Source organism: Lithobates pipiens, unplaced genomic scaffold, assembly GCF_037356315.1.
Source record: "Lithobates pipiens isolate NorthernLeopardFrog02 unplaced genomic scaffold, aLitPip1_a1.2 Scaffold_19, whole genome shotgun sequence".
Taxonomy (NCBI): domain Eukaryota; kingdom Metazoa; phylum Chordata; class Amphibia; order Anura; family Ranidae; genus Lithobates; species Lithobates pipiens.
In genome coordinates this window covers 462,310,481-462,329,581 of record NW_027507764.1, presented here as the reverse complement: position 1 = coordinate 462,329,581, position 19,101 = coordinate 462,310,481, and the positions used below count along the sequence as shown (strand labels likewise).

At 43.2% G+C, this 19,101-nt stretch overlaps 1 protein-coding gene across 1 annotated transcript in view; it reads right to left on the bottom strand.

Moving 5' to 3' along the window:
* The window catches only part of LOC143997260 (NXPE family member 2-like), a 55,905-nt gene extending 37,437 nt beyond the window's left edge, over positions 1-18,468 (bottom strand). Inside the window, exons 1-3 of the mRNA XM_077492799.1 lie at positions 18,374-18,468; positions 18,186-18,280; positions 1,893-2,584 (exon numbers count right to left, since the gene is read on the bottom strand). Of these exons, the coding sequence (XP_077348925.1) occupies positions 1,893-2,584; positions 18,186-18,275 (782 nt within the window). The 5' untranslated portion in view covers positions 18,276-18,280; positions 18,374-18,468. The remainder of the gene's footprint in view (positions 1-1,892; positions 2,585-18,185; positions 18,281-18,373) is intronic.
* Positions 18,469-19,101: the final 633 nt, after the last annotated feature.

Here is a 19,101-nt window from a genome sequence, read left to right as displayed (position 1 = left end):
TTAAATTAGATGAGTTCAGTATGCAGTGAAAATCGCCAGTCCTGGAGTCTCATAAATGTCTTCCCTTTGCAGCCTGGAGCACTGGTGTGATCTTACAGGGATCCAGAAAATGCTGGGAACCAGGAGGCAGGAAACAAGAAGCAGCTGGTCGTGACTTCACAGGAACAGGAAGTGTGATTATTCAGAATAATCACACTTCCTGTTCCTGTGAAGTCACGACCAGCTGCAAAGGGAAGACATTTATGAGACTCCAGGACTGGCGATTTTCACTGCATACTGAACTCATCTAATTTAACCTGTGAGTTACTACTTTTTTTTTATTAAATATATGATTTATACTGCACTCAGTCTGGCGCCCCTCTGTTCCCATTTCTACACAGAGCTCATCGCTTCACTCTAAGGGAGCTGCCTCCAGGTGCTAATCATACAAGATCTCGGATCATTTATGGACATTATGTTTTAAACAAATGTTTTAATATCATGTGTGCTTATTCACACACATTTTATGTATACCTATATTCCAGTTGTTATATAATTTTATGTTATCACCATATCTAGCGCCGCTGTTCACCCTTGTTTTTACTGTTTGTATTCTATACTTTCAAATACTTTTAGCTTAACATGATCCATAGGCTTCTGGGACATCTGAAGCACCGAACATCATAAAAAAAAGCAAATATATATTTCTGCTAAGGAAATATGTCTATCACATTGCAAGAACAGTGATGAAATTGAATTTGTCAAGCTTTTTCATACTGCAGCTTCAATATAAGACCAACATAAAAAAAAAGAAAAAAAAAAAGAAAAGAAAAACATGGTTTATCTCCAGACAAATGAAGCCCTTCAGCAGCGCATTGTCACCACTGACAGGGCTTTCATTTTCTCCAGGTCTTCCTTTTGGGTTTGCAGGCTTCGGCTGTTTGACTGGCTGAGCTGAGATGACGTCACTCCTGCACATGCCTTTGGGAGTCACAGCCGTGGCACCGCTCTCTCAATGGACAGCACATCATCCATTGAGAATGCAGCTTACATGCGCCGATGACATCACCGACTGCTACTATAGTAAATATCTCCTAAACGGTGCACTTTTAGAAGATATTTACTGTACATAAAGATAAGCCTTCTTATAAGCTTACCTGTAGGTACAAGTAAACAATGAGGCTTTACTACCACTTTAACGGGAAATATGCAATCGGACACTGTCAGCAATGAAAAAAACTGTCAGGGTTTTTAGCCTTCCCCTACTGTAATGAAAAAAAAGTGTTTTTATTGCCATATGTGTCCCTGTTGGAAATATCCCCTCACTTCCTGTTTTACAATAATTTTAACAAGGGCAAGTGAAAGGGAATCTTCCCAATGGAGTCTGTAACAAAAAGTAAAAACCAAACAGAAATTCTAACCTTTCCCTACTCTACCCACAACTATAAAAGAAAACACATGGCTTGAGATACACTTTAAGATAACAAAACGAAAATAAATACTATATTGCATATAGATAAAATAACGTAATTACAATATTTCTCAAGTCCTTACTGACCATGACCACTTTTACTTCATTGTATTACCTTTCTATAAAATTCAGACATCACTTGCAGTTTCTAAATATACATAAATAAACGGTCTACTTGTGATACTTTAGCCCCAATTAAGATGGTCTTCCAGATAATCCTCAAAAAAGCTGAGGGTGGCTTTTACAGAATATTTTATTGTGACAAATAAGACATTATATTTAGACTGCTATCCAGGGAACTGGCATTCCTTTTCTTTGATCATTTGCAAACTATAAAAACTCGACAGGGGTTCTAATCTTCCATACTCTAATCATAAATTACAAAAAAAAGTTGGCTAAATCACACTTTAATAATCCCATGAAGAGTGCATAATTCACTTACGCATCAAATAAACTTTTCTCAAACTCAGTGCTTAGAGTCTTGTCATGTCTCCACCAGCTCTTCATTTCAGTAAGGGATTCACAGTGAAAATTCAGTGGTTTGACACAGTAAAAATATTCTTCATCTCTCTGGTCTTTATATTCACAAAGTTCTTCTGTTTTGTTAAGTTCAAATCCACATTCTACCTCTTGTACTTCTTGATGTCTTGTAAATTTGCCCAAATGGTCTACATATCCATGCCATTGATTTCGAAACCTCCAAAGAGCTGATGAGGCTTCACTTGGGTGTATGATAAATATAGAAATAGTTATGTTACCTTCCCAAAATAAGGTAAAATGGACATGATAAGTCCCATTTTGAAAATCCTCAATTTTACCAGAAGATCCTGCTCCGAGCTCCGGTGTAAACATTCTTGCCCTCAGATAGTCTCCTCCATATGTCTTCTTGTTTCCATTGTAGTCAAACATTTCCACTTGTACTATTAAATGGTCTCCAATACAGTAGCTGCTCTTTGGGTTTCTTAGGAAGACTTTGCTGTTTTTAGCACTGGTTGTTTTTTCTTTTATATCAACAGTAGTTTTAGGGAATGTCTGATTTATTTGATTGAAAATGCGGTTTATTTCTAGTTGAAGTTTTGAAGGCTGTGCCACTGGGGTATTTGATAATGTGTCAGAGATTTCTTGCTCCCAACACTTTTAAACAAAATATAAGAAAAATATTACAACCACAATTCAACAGTATATGTGTGTTAAATATATAGTGTGTACTTTAACTGTTAACCTTTAAATAGGAGAATGGGCAGCACCAGGTTAGCTAACAGCAATCAAAAGATTATTGCCATTGAGGGCTAAGCCTCATTTATTTAATTGCAGACTTACATAAAATAAGCTAGCAAGAGAATGAAGAGGAAGGTGGTTAATATAGCATGTGCCAGGGTTAACATCAAAGCTCATAGACAGGGAAAGGAGCTTTCCCTGCTTATATGCAGGCTCTGCCCATGTAAAGTGTTCACTGCACAAGTAGAGAGTGGTTTGTGTGAGCTGTCTGCCACGTTAACGACAGATGGTTTCGATCCAGTAAATCAGATGCATTCTGGTGGAGCTCTGCAACAGTTTTCTATGTTGAAAACTGTTGTAATCCCTTTGCTAATTAGGCACAGGACCCATGCCAGTTTTTTTTTTCACTCTAAAACTAGTGCGCGTGGTGCAGAAAGACCTGAAACTGGTCTGTTTTATTGATGTGGCATATGCCACGTGCACCCGTTTGTGTGTCATTATAATATGAATAACCCCATGTTTCTAATTTTTTGCCAGATCTTAGACATTGTAACAATGTATGTGACCTTGCATTTAACCTACTGACCGCCAAAACCTATTGTAAACATCATTCTAAAAATTGAGGTTGTACCCCTTCTAGGTTAGCCAATTACATTTAGAATATTATATGGCAGTCAAAGGGATTACGACAAGCTTTCTACTGTGTAACAATGATGAGTTTATTTTAATTCTTATACTGGCCTCTCCACTAAATGTAGAAGTTATTACAGCAGCTACTAGGCTAGTGAATGCCTTCTATATATCACTGCCCTGCCATGGGTTCAACTTCAAGTCCTGTGCCTTGAAAGGCTTGCTCCAACCTCTTTTCATGTGACATTTTTTCAAGATGACATGTAGGAAAATTTGGAAAAATGGAAGCAAAGCTAAGAACCTGGAGGAAACCATGCATCCACAAGGAAAACCCAAGCAAACACAAATAGTATCTTTATTTCTTTCCAAAAAAAAATGAAATCAGACAATTTTTTTAAAACCAATTAAACTACTTCCAGCACAACAAGAGTACATATACTGTATATATATATATATATATATATATATATATATATATATATATATATATATATACCGTATTTATCGGCATATAACATGCACTGGGTGGGTGAGTGTTATACGCCGATCCCCTGCCGATTGTGAGCCTCTCGACCGCTCTCAGCGGCTTTCAGATGCTTTTGCCCATTCTCGGTGGCTTTCAGCCGCTCTCACAGTTCCGCGAAAGCCACCGAAAGCCACCAAGAAGGGCCGAGAGGCTCACAATTGGTGGGGGATTGGTGTATAATGAATGAATGAATGAATGAAATACTTGTATAGCGCACATTGCGAACTGAATCGCCTCTAGGCGCTGAGAACATGGCGAAAGCTGCCAAGATTGGCTGAGAGCTACCGAGCGCCGCCGAGATACACAGGACATCCGGCTCTGTATCTCGGCAGCGCCATTTTTAAATGGCAAGGCTGCAAGTGACACTGACAAGACTGCATGACAAGGCTGCAAATGACACTGACAAGGCTGCATGACAAGGCTGCAAATGACACTGACAAGACGGCAGATGGACACTGACAAGGGTGCAATGATGGACAAGGCTGCAGATGGACACTGATAAGGCTGCATTGATGGCCATGTAAATGTACATTTTTTTCCTTAAAATTTCCTCCTAAACTTGGGGTGCGTGTTATACGCCGGCGCATGTTATACACCAATAAATACGGTATATATAGTTGCAAGGGTTGCCATTGCACTCTATACTTAAAGTAAATTCCCAGGTGCTCACCCACAAAGATATTCATATACTGTAAATCCAAAACTGGTTTAGAGGCACTCTAAACAGCAGAAAAATGGACTGAGCTTAATTGAAACGTTGACAATAAAAACACTGCTGTTTTTGATCTTCCTCCTCTGCAAGACACATACAAACACACACACACACACACACACACACACTATTTATTACCAAATGTATTAGGATGCCTACCTTTACACGCACATGAACTTTAATGGAATCCCAGTCCTAGTCCATAAGGTTAAATATTAAGTTGGCCCACCCTTTGCAGCAATAAGAGCTTTAACTCTTCTGGAAAGGCTGTCCACAAGGTTTAGGAGTGTGTCTATGGGTATGTTTGACCATTCTTTCAGAAGCGCATTTGTGAGGTCAGGCACCAATCTTCGGTGGGATACGGGACTCGGAGCGGGGGAACTTGAAGGTGTTTTTGGCTGCTAACACATGGGAGAGTGTGTGCAGTGCACTCAGCATTACAGCAAGAGCGGTGGGACTCTGGAGAGAGGAGAGAACAGATTCAGGGGGGGGGGGGGGGCTGCTGGTGCTGGAGCGGTGCTGGAGGGGTGCTGGCACTGGTGGGGGGGCTGATGGGACTCTGGAGAGCGGATTCAGCTGCAGAGTGGGTGGGTGCTGTTCCGGGGGCTAGGGCTCGAGGTATGATCAGCCACACTTACCTTCAAGGGTCCACCTCCTCTCTGACGCCACCACATGCACTCCAGTGGACTCACCCCACTGTGGCTGGAAGTGATGTAAATGGCACTGTCCACACCCACTGTCCTGTCCTCTGTGCCAATCCCATGAGACACTACTAGGCATACCAACAAATCAAAGTACAGTGGGAATGCCCTGCATGCGCCCTAAACACGGGAAAATCAGCTTCCTAGGCTGCAATCAGCTGATTGCAGGCTGGGAAGCTTCCCATAAACCGCTGCATGTCCGGTGCCTGGTCACGTTTAAAGTGACATTTTATTTATTTTTATTTTTTCTTCACAGCTTGGGGGGGCAGCCCCTGAGCACCCCCTATGGACGGGCTGCCACTGGTGCAGGTGTGGGTAAGTAGCTATAATGCACATTGTCTGTGTTTGGGGCCATACACCTGTATCCACACGCCTGTTAAATCAGAACCTTTGGTTGTGTTTGTACAGCTTCTGTGTCCCCATAGCATAATATAGACTGCCTGCACACAGCAATAGCCAAAAAAAAGAACTAATTAACACTGTACAGGACACAGAACCAAGCCCCAAGACCTTGTTTACACACAGAACCTTATTCAGCAGGAATTTTGTAAGTTATGTTGTTATGTTTGTGTCCACTAATAAATGATTTCTAATGGCAGCTCTGCCAGCAGGCTTTGAAGGACAAATACAGGGGATTTTAACCACTTGAGCCCCGGACCATTTTTCTGGCCAAAGACCAGAGAACATTTTGCGATTCGGCACTGCATCACTTTAACTAACAATTGCGCGGTCCTGCGACGTGACTCTAAACAAAATTGACATCCTTTTTTTTCCCACAAATAGAGCTTTCTTTTAGTTGTATTTGATCACCCCTGCGGTTTTTAATTTTTGCGCTATAAACAAAAAATGAGCAACAATTTTGAAAAAAAAAATAAAAATTTTACATTTTGCTATAATAAATATCCCCCAAAAATATATATATAAAAAAAACACTTTTTTTCCTCAGTTTAGGCCGATACATATTTTTGGTAAAAAAAATCAAAAAAATCGCAATAAGCGTTTATTGATTGGTTTGCGCAAAAGTTATAGCGTTTACAAAATAGGGCACTGTTTTATGGCATTTTTTTTTTTACTAGCAATGGCGGCGATCAGCGATTTTTTATCATGACTGCGACATTATGACAGACACATTGGACATTTTTGACACATTTTTGGGACCATTGTCATTTATACAGCAATCAGTGCTATACAAATGCACTGAGCCCTGTGTAAATGACACTGGCAGTGAAGGGGTTAAGTGTGTCCTGGGGAGTGATTCAAACGATGTGGGGGGCGTGATTACATGTGACATGTCACTGATCTCTGCTCCCGATCACAGGGAACAGAGATCAGTGACACTGTCACTAGGCAAAACGGGGAGATGCTTGTTTACATTAGCATCTGATCTGAATGAGTAGGGGTACCCCTACTCATTCACCAAAAAAAGTGTCACATAGCAAAAAAAAAAAAAACAGACAGTTTTTGACTACTACTTTTTATTTAAAAATCCCAAAATAATGTGCGCCCCCCGATGTAGATCCATTGTGGGACCGCTGGACCCCAAAAAAAAACAATGTGAATCTGAATATAAATCCAACGTCAATCATGCTGCCCGCCGCACTGCTGAACCCCCAAAAATTTTTTAAAAAAGAGCTCCGCAGGCTAACTGCCGATTGCCCACTACCCCATCTGACAATTCCTAAATAGAGTGATAATGTCACAAGGGGACGGGGCCATCCGTTGATGTTACCAAGTTGCCCGTCCCTTACCCATTTAAGAACTGTCAGACGGAGGAGCGGGCAATCGGCAGTTAGCCTTCGATGAGTGCGGAGCTCTTTTTTAAAAAAAAATAATTTGGGGTTCAGCAGTGCGGCGGGCAGCGTGATTGACGTTGGATTTATATTCAGATTCACATGGGGCAGCATCCGGCTGAGCCCCCCGCCCCAAAGCACCCCCCCCATGTTGAGGGCATGTGGTCTGGTATGGTTCAGGAGGAGGGGGGGTGCTCGCTTGTTCCCTTCCTTACCTGACCTGCCAGGCAGCATGCTCGGATAAGGGTCTGTTATGGCTGGGGGGGGGGGGGGCTCAAGCCATTTTGTTTTATTTTGGCATGGGGTCCCCTCAAAATCCATACCAGACATGAAGGGCCTGGTATGGATCGGTGGGGGGGGGGGACTGCCATTGCAAAATGCATTTAACCATCAAAAATGCAACACTTGCATCTTCTGGTGTGACTCCATTGAAGTCTATTACACGCAAAATGCAATCTGCTGTGGGAAAAAAGTCCCTTTCCAAAAACGCACAGACTGAAAAATGCATAGATGTGAACGTGTACCATAGGAAACCATGGTAATTTAACTGTAGTGCGTTTGTGCAAAACAGAAAACTCACAAAAATGCGCATAGGTGTGAAGGTAGGGTTGAATATGTTGTAGGGAAAGCATAAGGAAAGCTGACAAACTGCAAAGGTGAGAGATTAAGATCAGGTAGGAAACTGTACTATATTCCTGATTGCTAGATTTTTCATTTATTTTATGGTTAACTTCAGCGGTCACCTTTTTTGCTGCAATGTTTCCCTTAAAGGCATAGGCACGCGCAGCCTATTTAATTAGGGCGTGCACCCAAAAGCTCAAGCACACACACATATATATATATATATTCAAAAGTATTGGGAAGCCTGCCTTTACACACACATGAACTTTAACCACTTGTAGACCGGACCAATTTGCTGGTGAAAGACCAGACCCCTTTTTGCGATTCGGCACTGCGCCGCTTTAACTGACAATTGCGCGGTCGTGCGACGTGGCTCCCAAACAAAATTGACGTCCTTTTTTTCCCACAAATAGAGCTTTCTTTTGGTGGTATTTGATCACCCCTGCGGTTTTTATTTTTTGCGCTATAAACAAAAATAGAACGACAATTTTGAAAAAAACGCATTATTTTTTACTTTTTGTTATAATAAATATCCCCCAAAAATATATAAAAAAACATTTTTTCTCAAGTCATCTTCCAGGACGGCACACCTGAGAGATGAGAGGCTCCTCCCTACAGGAAACACAATCAATCGACAGCTGTTTTAAGTCCCCACCCTTCCCCTTGATCCTCAGTTTTTGATTGTGTTTCTCCCTACACAGCGAAACTGTTTGTTTTTTTCCAAATGACCCGAAGCCTGGGGCTGGTGGTCTCCCCCTGGGAGCCGGACCACAAGCCTGGGAAGCCTCTGGGTCTGGTAGGATATTCTTGTCCTTCCTGGGGGGGTTCCCCTATCTTTTCCTCAGGTCGGGCAGCAGAAATTGGAAGAGCCCCCCTGAGAGCTGAAGGACCCTGGGTACAGTGGTGTACCCAGAACTTCAGGGGCCATTATCCTGTCTCCCCCTCCTTACCTGTACAGGTGGCTGTTCAGACGGGGGTGCTGGCCATCGGTTCTTTCCAGGGGGATCTTGTCCCCAACTCCTGGGTCCCCGGTAGCTCGCGTGGGCTGCCGGAGAGGGCGTGGCAACAAGCACCGCGTCATTTTCAAACTTCGGGAAAATGGCAGCGGCGTTCTTACCCAGGAGGGAAGGCTGTGAGTCAGTAGGAGCAGGCGCCCACATCCTCCTTTCTCTAGAGCGAGGAGGCACCAGTTTACTACGGTGGATGTCTGCCTTAACCACCTCAGATATGAAGATGGGAATGAGGAATGGAAGGCATTGCCCCCCCCCCCCATGTATATAGACTGACTGGTACAGTGCAGGACACAGCCTAACCTGGCACCTCCCTATGGGGACAGCAGTTGGGGGGGGAAGCACTTTGGCGGCTATCCTCCTTGCGTGTGGACCATAAGGATGGAAAAGCAAGCCCGCTGGCTGTGGCAAAAAGAGGAAGACTACAACGGTGAGTACTTTACTTTCCTTTTGCCGTGGGAATTTAGCTGCAAAATCCCCAATTCCAGCCAGAGGGTTCCTGGGCATTTGAGATCTCACCTGGGGTCTGGATTCAAATAGCCCTTAAGCTTCTGCTAAAAACACCAGCTGCAGCCCCTCTTACATCAGAGAAGCTGTATGGTGGACAGGTGGTGCAGAGGAACGAGTGTGCCTAAGCCACTTCAGATGAGAAAGAGGTAGGTAGGCCATTGCTCCCCCTTCCCCGTGTATATACTGACTGGTGCAGTGCAGAACTTGGGGTCGGGATACAAATAGCGCAGACGCCACTGCTAAAACCACCAGCCACAGCTCCCTCTTACAGCAGAGACACTGTGGTTATCGCAGCAGTAGGTTGCCAGCCTCTCCCTACATGCCCAGTTGTGGTACATTTAGTAGGGATGAATATAGCGTACAGAGGGGACCTGGTAGATACAAAGTTACTTACAGGCCAGGTATACCACTGAACAGGTTATTAATTGGGCAGTGGTTGGTGGATTCAGAAGCTCCCCTGGTCAGCAGGTGCACTAGGTTACCGGCCCTATTAGCCCAGCTGCTAGGAATCTGAAGTTGCTTCACAATGTTTAAAAGCTGACCTAACATTCAAGGAGGGGCAGAGACCAAGCTACTGTGTGGCACAGTAGGGGTTCCCTTGTCACAGATCCTCCTTTTGGGGGTTGCTTGCTATAGTTAACTTTCATAAGCTCCAACCTCCCACTCCACCTTTACACTGTGTTTATATTATAGTGTAGGAGGTAAGAAGAAACTTTTTTTTATTGGTTTGGGCTACAATCCACTCAGTGGCAGATCTAAAGGCGATTCACCATAGATCGCTCCCTACATCCTTTTAATTGAGGATTTTCTGTGCAAACCTATGCAAGAGCTACATAATTGATTGTTTGAAGCCTGCAGATAGCTATTTACCTCCCAGGCTAAACTGGTAACCACCTCTTCTAGAGAGGTCTTAAATTGGTCTCTAGGGCTGGGCTCATTGAGACTTTAGTTGCTAATCAGCACCACCTGGATATGGGCTGGCTAGCGTTTGCTCAATCTATGGAGGTAAGGTAGGACAACAACTACTACTAATAGTAGGGTGTCCAACCATTTTAGGATCTGTTCCTTCTCTGGTGGTGAAGGTTTAGTATCTACAGCCCAGGCTATGCCTATGAAATAAATTGCCTGTTGGTTATTTCATAAAGGGATAGACCATGACTCCTCATTGGCTGCACACCAGTAGACCTCAGTAGTGAAGGTTTGTGCTTGCTGGGATGTTTTTGTCGCACAGCAGAAATACACATTGAGATTTGTGACATCTCTGCTTAATAAGGACTATATTGCTGTACATCAGAAATGCACTGCACTGAAGCTTGTTTGCTGTCCTTTATATACTAAAGGTACTGCTTTGTTTGGCTACAGATCAGAAAAATACAACAGTGAAGGTGATCTGTACTTTCTGGTTTTGTGTTGCACAGCAGAAATGCACATCATTGTGTCTGGTGACATCTCTGCTCATAATGGTTATATTGCTGCACATCAGACATACACAAGATTGAGGTCTGTCTGTGGGGCTTTGTGTCCTGTTTTACTGCCTTGTTGGTTACTTATCAGAAAGGCAGCAGTGAAGTCTGATGGTCCTGATTTGCGTGGCGCTGTGCTGATTCAGACAGTGCTATTAACAGCAATGGCTGCCGAGTTTAAACATGCGATTTGACATGTTGAGTCGCATGACAAATCATTTCAATATGGATGTGCTATCTCTATTCATAGTGTTTTATTGTTGCACATCAGATTTATACAGCATTAAGGTCTGTGAGGTTTTTGTGTCCTGTATTACTGCCTTATCAGAAAGGCAGCAGTGAAAATTGATGGTTCGAATTTGTTGGGCTACATAGTAGAAATACAAATTGAACCCCTGCCAGGTGTAGTACATATACTGCCTTTGGTAATCCGTGTAGCACCACAAAGTGGTGTTGTGCTGATTTTAGCCATGCGATTTGACATGTTGAGTCGCAAGGCCAAATCGCTTCAATATGGATGTGCTATCTCTATTCAGAATTGTTATATTGTTGCACATCAGACATATACAAGATTGAAGGTTGTCTGTCCTTTTATGTCTTGCATATACTGCCTTATTGGCTGCATATCAGAAAGGACACAGCAGTGAAGGTTGCTTGTCTTTTTCTGATTTTGTTTTTGCTGCTCAGCTGAGAGACACATTGAGGATGGTGGCCTCTCTGCTCAGTATTGGTATATTACTACACATCAGACATACACAAAGATTGAATGTTTGTGTCCTGTATGTCCTATATTTACTGCCTTATCGTTTGTATATCAGGCTAAGCAGTGTTTCTCATGGATCTACCTTTCTGCATCTTAGGGATACACAGCAGGGGTTTGTTGGCTGCAATCCTCCAGGGAGTCACAGCATTGGGGACCCCTTACTTGTTCGACCTGAAAATTGCTATTTGTTTTTTTTTTTTTTTCCCTGCGACCTGTGTAATCTTGAGGTCTGTGGATCCAGGAATCAGGGACTGCTGGTGTCGCACAGACACAAATGGTACCCATTGGAAGCCATAGTATATGACTTCTCATGCGTCTTGCAGTCCCAAGTCGCAGGTTGGGTCGCACGGGTGTGGGAACCCTAAACTTATCTGTCCCTTCTGATTGAGGTTTTGCTACACAGCAGGAATACTCATCATGGCGTTATTGTTTTATTTTGCAGCGGACCAGAAAGATTGCAGCTGTAAAGGCTGTCTGTCTTTTTCCTCAGTGTCTGCTTTTATGTTGTTGCACAGCAGAAATACTCAAGATTGAAGCTTGTTGGTGCTTTCTGTTTCAGAAAAACACAATGCTGCAGGTTGCTTGTATCCTTTCTCAGTGTTGGTTCTATCTGAACTACACTACAGAAGTGCATGACAGAAAGGATTGTCTTGTGTTCCATATTTTTCCCTGTGGCATAGCAGAAATGCACAACACGGGAGTTGGTGTTCATATTAATCTTATAACTGTATTTGGTGGTTTGTCAGAAATACACAACATAGAAGTTTGGGTCTTTCTGTCTTTATAGCCTTGTTTTGCTGTACATAGGTAAAGCGCAACAGTAAAGGGGGTTCCTGTCCTTTCCGTATTTATATATCAGTTATGACCTAGCTAGCTGCACTAAAGAAATACACAGCATTTAGGGTTTGCTTGTGTCTTAATGTTTTTACGTCTTGGCAGCACATCAGAAAACCAGACTATGAGGACTGTTTGTCTACGTTGAGGTTCAGATTTGGGTCTCTTCCCATATTTGATATATTGGTTTAGCTAGTCACACTCAGGCACACAACATTGTTGTCTATGCTTGTGTCCTTTCTGTCTAGATCTATTGTGCCGTGCCCACAATCTATGATCATTTTATTTGTGATATTAATAATGCATGTATCACCTTTTGTATTTCAGCCTTCTTTTCCATGGAGGGGCCAGGAGTTCGGGCTGCAGCTGCCACATGTCAGAAAACCTTGACCACTTGCATTCAGGGATGCCAGAACCATTTCCTAGGGTTGAAGCCCTGTAGGGTTATGGGACACTGGAGGAAGGGGATAATGAATCGCCCTGTTTAGTAAGAACTTGGAGAGTTCTGTTCAGAGGAGTATTAGGGCCTGAGGATGAAGTATAAAGATGTATACCCGATCGAATAGGTTTCGGCTCGGTGCATGGCCTTCATTTTGCCCTTTTAGCAAAACTAGACATAGCAATATGGGTAGTCTACTCCTGCTAGGGACTTTAATCTCCTGAAGAAGGCTCTCAGGCGTAAGTAAGGACATAGATTGGGCATGCCTTAAACCCAGGGTTCAAGCTTCTGTTAATCTATTTCCCTTAAGTAGGCTTCCCTTTAGTCTTTTGCTGACATAAAGATAAAAGGGAAGCAGTTTTATTTCCCTCAACAGGATAGTGTTAAGACAGGCCCTCTTATTGATTAATGTAGTGTCCTTGTCTTACACAGGTCTCTTATTTATCTTTTTAGTGGTTCTAAGTAGCACCTACAGGCATAATAGGCCATGGTTGTTAGATGTGTGAGATAGGCAACATTGCTAACCTACAAGTTTAACATGTTTTCTGATTCCATTTTTAAGAGCCCATTTCACCTAGATACTGCATCTGAAGCGGAAAAGGCAGGAACATCTGTGGAGCAGACCTGCAGATCAGCCGCACGATCCAGCTAACATGCCTTCATCAAGCATATGAGCGTATGGAGTGGAGGTAAAGCTCACTGCAGAGCCAAGGTTCGCCAAGAGGGTTTTGCAGTGGCCCCACCCTAAGGTAGGCCTGAGGTACTTGTTTATCCTCTCAGGTGTGCCGTCCTGGAAGATGACTTGAGAAAAGTACCAGTTACTTACCGGTAACTGTCTTTCTGGGAAATCTTCCAGGACGGCAGGCCTACTTCCCGCCCGTTGGAGGAGGGAAAATTCTAGAACACTAGAAGGTGAGTACCTATGAGGAATGATTTCCCTTGTGAACCTGGTTCAGGAGTTACTTCTCTACAAACTGAGGATCAAGGGGAAGGGTGGGGACTTAAAACAGCTGTCGATTGATTGTGTTTCCTGTAGGGAGGAGCCTCTCATCTCTCAGGTGTGCCGTCCTGGAAGATTTCCCAGAAAGACAGTTACCGGTAAGTAACTGGTACTTTTTCCCTCAGTTTAGGCCGATACGTATTCTTCTACATATTTTTGGTAAAAAAAATCGCAATAAGCAATTATTGATTGGTTTGCGCAAAAGTTATAGCGTTTACAAAATAGGGATAGTTTTATAGCATTTTTATTAATAATTTTTTATTATTATTTTTTTTACTAGTAATGGCGGCGATCAGCGATTTTTATTGTGACTGCGACATTGTGGGGGACCCATCGGACATTTTTGACACATTTTTGGGACCATTGTCATTTATACAGTAATCACTGCTATATAAATGCAGTGATTCCTGTGTAAATGACACTGGCAGTGAAAGGGTTAACCAGTGGGTGGCAGTGTAGGGGTTAAGTGTCCCTAGGGGTGTGTTACTAACTGTAGGGGGGTTGGGCTTTCATTTAGTGAACACTGATCTCTGCTCCAATCACATGGAGCAGAGATCAGCGTCACTAGTTGCTAGGCAGAATGGAGAAATGTTGTTTACACAGCATTTCCTCCATTCGGCCGCTCCGTGAGACGATCGCGGGGATGCCCGCGGCGATCGAGTCCACGGGTCCCGCGACCGGACTCACGGGGGTCCCGACCAGCGCAGGAGCGCGCCGCCGGCGGCGCACTCCCGATGGCAGGGCGGCATTGAATATTGGACGTACCTGTACGCCAATATGCCTGCCCCTGCCATTCTGTCGACGTACATCGTCGTGCGCTGGTCGGGAAGTGGTTAATGACATCCCAGGAGGCACTGATGGGCACTGATATGCATCACTGATGGACTCTGATTGGTAGCACTTATGGGCACTGATAGGCTCTGATTGGCAGCACTGATGGACACTGATGAGTACTGATAGGCTGCACTGATGGGCACTGACTGACAGCACTGATGGAAACTTATGGCAGCACTGATGGGCAGCATTGTTTGGAACTGATTTACAGCATTGGTTGGCACTGATTTACAGCAATGACTGGCACTGGTTGGCACTGATAGGCAGCACTGGTTGGCACTGATAGGCAGCACTGGCATGGCTATGCAGCATTGGTTGGAACTGATAGGCAGCATTGGTTGGCACTGATAAGCAGCATTGGTTGGCACTGATAGGCAGCACTGGTTTGCACTGACAGGCAGCACTGGTTGGCACTGATAGACAGAATTGGTTGGCACTGATAAGCAGCACTGGCACGGATAGGCAGAATTGGTTGGCACTGAGAGGCAGCATTGGTTGGCACTGATAAGCAGCACTGGCACTGATAGGCAGAATTGGTTGGCACTGATAGGCAGCATTGGTTGGCACTGATTGGCAGCATTGGGTGGCACAGATAGTGGAGAGTGAGAGTTTCATATTCAGGAGATCATGTGAATTGCCAGAGCTGTTCAGTGTATGAAACTGTCATATAATGACGCTGCAGGCAGGGAGAGAGACAGCTGTTAAAAGTGGTGATGTTGGTGGTGGGTGGGACTGAACAGTTACCAAACACCAGCCAATAGGATGGGTCTGGGTGGGCCGCTATATTTCTCTGCCTCTGCCCCCTCTGTGAAGCAGCCCAATTATTGACTGGTGTTGGCGCTTGGTCCCGCCCTCCCTTGACATCGGCTGAGTTGTGCTGACTTACAACTCAGCCGCGATGTCGGGGTGGGTGGGACTAAACGCTATAAACATCAGCCAATGTTTGAGCTGCTTCAGAGATTGGTCGGGGCCACATAAATGTAGCGGCCCGCCCAGATTCCATCCCATGGGCTGGTGTTTGATGGCTGTTCGGTCCCACCCACCCCCGACATTATGACAGCTGGTATCTCTCCCTGCATGCTATGCCCTTATCTGACAGTTTCATACACTGAACAGCTCTGGCAATTCTCACAATCTTCTGCCTGTGAAATTGGCCACACACTCTCTTGGATGCAGCATTTTGGGGTAAATCTCTGGAGACAGCACGGGGTGATTAGGGTACACCCGGCACACCCCGTGTACACGCCTATGCTTAAAGAAGAAGTACAGCCAAATCGTGTTTGGTTGTACTTCTCCTGTGGATCACAGAAGTGCAATTTGTTTTGCACTCCAGTGACCCATTTTCAGCAGAGAGCAGCATTGGGGGGCAGATTCCGCCAATTCTGCATCCACCTAGGTTAGTCGGACTGATGCTGCACCCACCTAGGTTAGTAGGATTCTTATAAAAAAAAAAAAAAAGTTTCTATAAAGAAAGGCGATCTTCGGTTTTGGGGGGTGGTATTTTGTGGTTTTCATTTATTTTGGGGGTATACACACATTATATATATATATATATATATATATATATATATTACATACATACACATACACACACTATAACAATAATGTGCGTTTTTCAGTCTGGGGTGCTCAAAGAACAACATTCACTCGTTACTGCCCACATGTTCCTGGAACTACCCGTTGTTTGAGGCAGGCTGTTGCTTTGTTATGGTTCTACACATGGGCTGTCTGATCCGGTCCCCCTGTCAGTTTCTCAGGCGGACCTCATCGGACCCTCCATTCACCCCTATAGAGGAGCGGATGTCAGCGGTGACATGTTCACTGACACAGGCCGCTACCCGATTTGATCTGCCAAATCCATTTGTCTAGAGGATCAGATCGGATAAGGTTGGGTGAAAACGGACCGCCGATTTCCCCATAGGGGAGAGCAGAACTCTGACCGTCTCCGCTCTGCACAGCGAGCAAAGTGGACCTGTCATCCTCCTGCTCAGCTGAGTGATCTCCCGCTGAGCAAAGAGGAGTCCGCCAACAAAAACCACCTGTGCAAGAATTGTGTGCATCTAAATGCAAGAATTGTGTGCATCTAAATGACCTCACATTTACAGCACCAAATCCCCATAGATAAAATAAGATGTACAGCAGTCATGTCCTTCATGTCTTATTAAAACTCTGTCCTGCAGCTGGCCAATTTTACACTGCTGTATCCTCTACGCTGTCTTAATTCTTGTGGTAAAGCCCTAGCTTTGTGCTCTCTGTTTCTTGCATATCGTGGTCCTCACCTTTGTGTCTACTAAAAACTACCTGAAAAATAAACTTTTTCTCAAACTAAAATGAATTAGATGTAACTGCTGTGTGTATGCCAAGCTAATTGCAGAAAAAAATGCCAAATATGTGATACAGTGTATGCTGTTAATGAGACTGCCTGTAAAAATCATACTGTCTTGTAACACGTACTTCAAAGTACAACTTTAAAGTATCTCCCAAGCATGATTGGGAGATACATCACCAATCTTGTCTCCAAATATCACCCAAATCGTCCCCTCCGCTCTTCTCAAGACCTCCTAATCTCAAGCTCTCTCGTCTCCTACTCCCATGCTCGTCCCCAGGATTTCTCCAGAGCCTGTCGCATCCTCTGGAACTTGCTACCTCCACTGGTCCGGCTATCCCCTACTCTTGCTACAAGCGATGCAAGCGATCTCTGAAAACTCATCTCTTCAGGGAAGCCTATCATGGCTCCAACTAATCTCCTATCACTTCCATCAGCTCATTCCCCACAGTTTAACCTTTTGTACCACCTGCCCCACCCTATTAGATTGTAAACTCTTCTGACCAGGGCCCTCTTAATGCTCTTGTATTTTATTGTATTGTAACTGTATTGTCTCCTTTTATATTGTAAATCTCTGCGTAAACTGTTGGCACTATATAAATCCTGAATAATAATAATAATAAAATGATTGTTAGCGGATTCGTGTATTTTCAATGTTGCCCTCAAAGCTACAAGAAAAGACCTACTCCCCTCTGTATGGAATTTTTTTGTATGTTTTTGCATTGGTACATATCCTCCATGGCAGTGCCCAGATTTTCATGTTTTTTTAACGGTATTTTGCCTATTAGCCATACAAATGACAACAATTTAACAAGTTTACCCCCCTCCAATGACATTCACCTCTAAGTTCAGGTTAATTCAATTTCAAGATTCACCTCAGCAAATGGAACCAGGGCAGATTTGCTCATTATTCGCCCTCATTTAAAGTCTCAATTTCTAGACATCATAGAAACAAAAAGCAGACTCTCTGTTCTTGTCATAATCACTGATTCAAAGACAAAGAAAACCTCCAGAAAATTCCAAATACAGCAGGTAAACATTTTGTCCGGATGGTATAATGTTTGCCTTGTTAATGCAAGTCAGTATGAAAGCTGCAGCATTGTGTTCTTCACTATCGTAGGCTACAGTGAAATATGGTCATATGTAAATGTGCAGGTAAATTCTAAATGAACCTAAAACATCCAGAATATAGTACATTTATAAGCAACTTTATGCTGAGCATAAAAAAAATAAAAAAAAAGAAGGAAAAAAAGAAGAAAAAGGGGAATACCAAGCTTATAACGAGACAAAGATCATTACCAGTAATTATCCCTTTGAAAAGTTATTAGACAAAACTATTACTAAATTATTAATGTTACCTTTTTTTTTCGGAAGTAAATCGTGCTTGATAGGAAACAAAACATACCAATCACAATTAGAAGACATTTAAACGTTGGTAGGAAATTCATTCTACCTACAGGAGACAAAACAGAGATGAAGATGTTTGTTCAGAAATTCTATATATGTATTTTTACATCAAACCAGTAAAGACACAGAGAGCACTTACTATGTTGCTGGTTTCAGCATTTCATGCGTTCAATGTGAAGTGATAGTTGCCAAGCAAACTTTCTAGCTCTATTTATAATAGGCTGAACTGTAAACAATGGTGTTTTACTCTTCTTTAGCATTGAGGGAGTGTACTAAATAGATCTAATTAAAGCCTAGGACTTAGCAAAAAAAGAGACAGGGTAGGGCAACAGGAAAAAAAACTGTGGATTAGTAATAAAATAGCATTACCTGCCATTTTACTGTTCGGGTAAGCAGTAAAATCAACACACCAATTTTAAAACATCATTGTAGTTTGTATTGTTTTTAGTGCATGCATTTTCTCATTGTCAATAATGTGTACTACTTTTTCAAGAAATTGGTTGATGTGCCAATCAGTTTCTGGCTTATTGGTATGGACTGGCTGCATTTGGGAGAGTACAAATTAGGAGATGAGAGAAGATATGGGGTAGAGAGAGAAAACATTCACAAGATATAGAAAATGCTGAGTGGGACATAGCAGTTGTTAACAGGTCTGGTAAGCAAGACAAATAGGAAGATGATTAAAACCACAAGTGTTGCTAAATCAAAGGTGGGATAAAAAATAGAAAAATGTGGAAAATGTATTTGGAAGGTGTAAGGCACTACTGGCTGTAGACTTGCGGACACCTAGGTTTCTCACCCAAATATGGTGAGGGTTTCGGGATTTGTATCCGTTAACCGGTTCCCGAACTGCGCACACAGATGTAC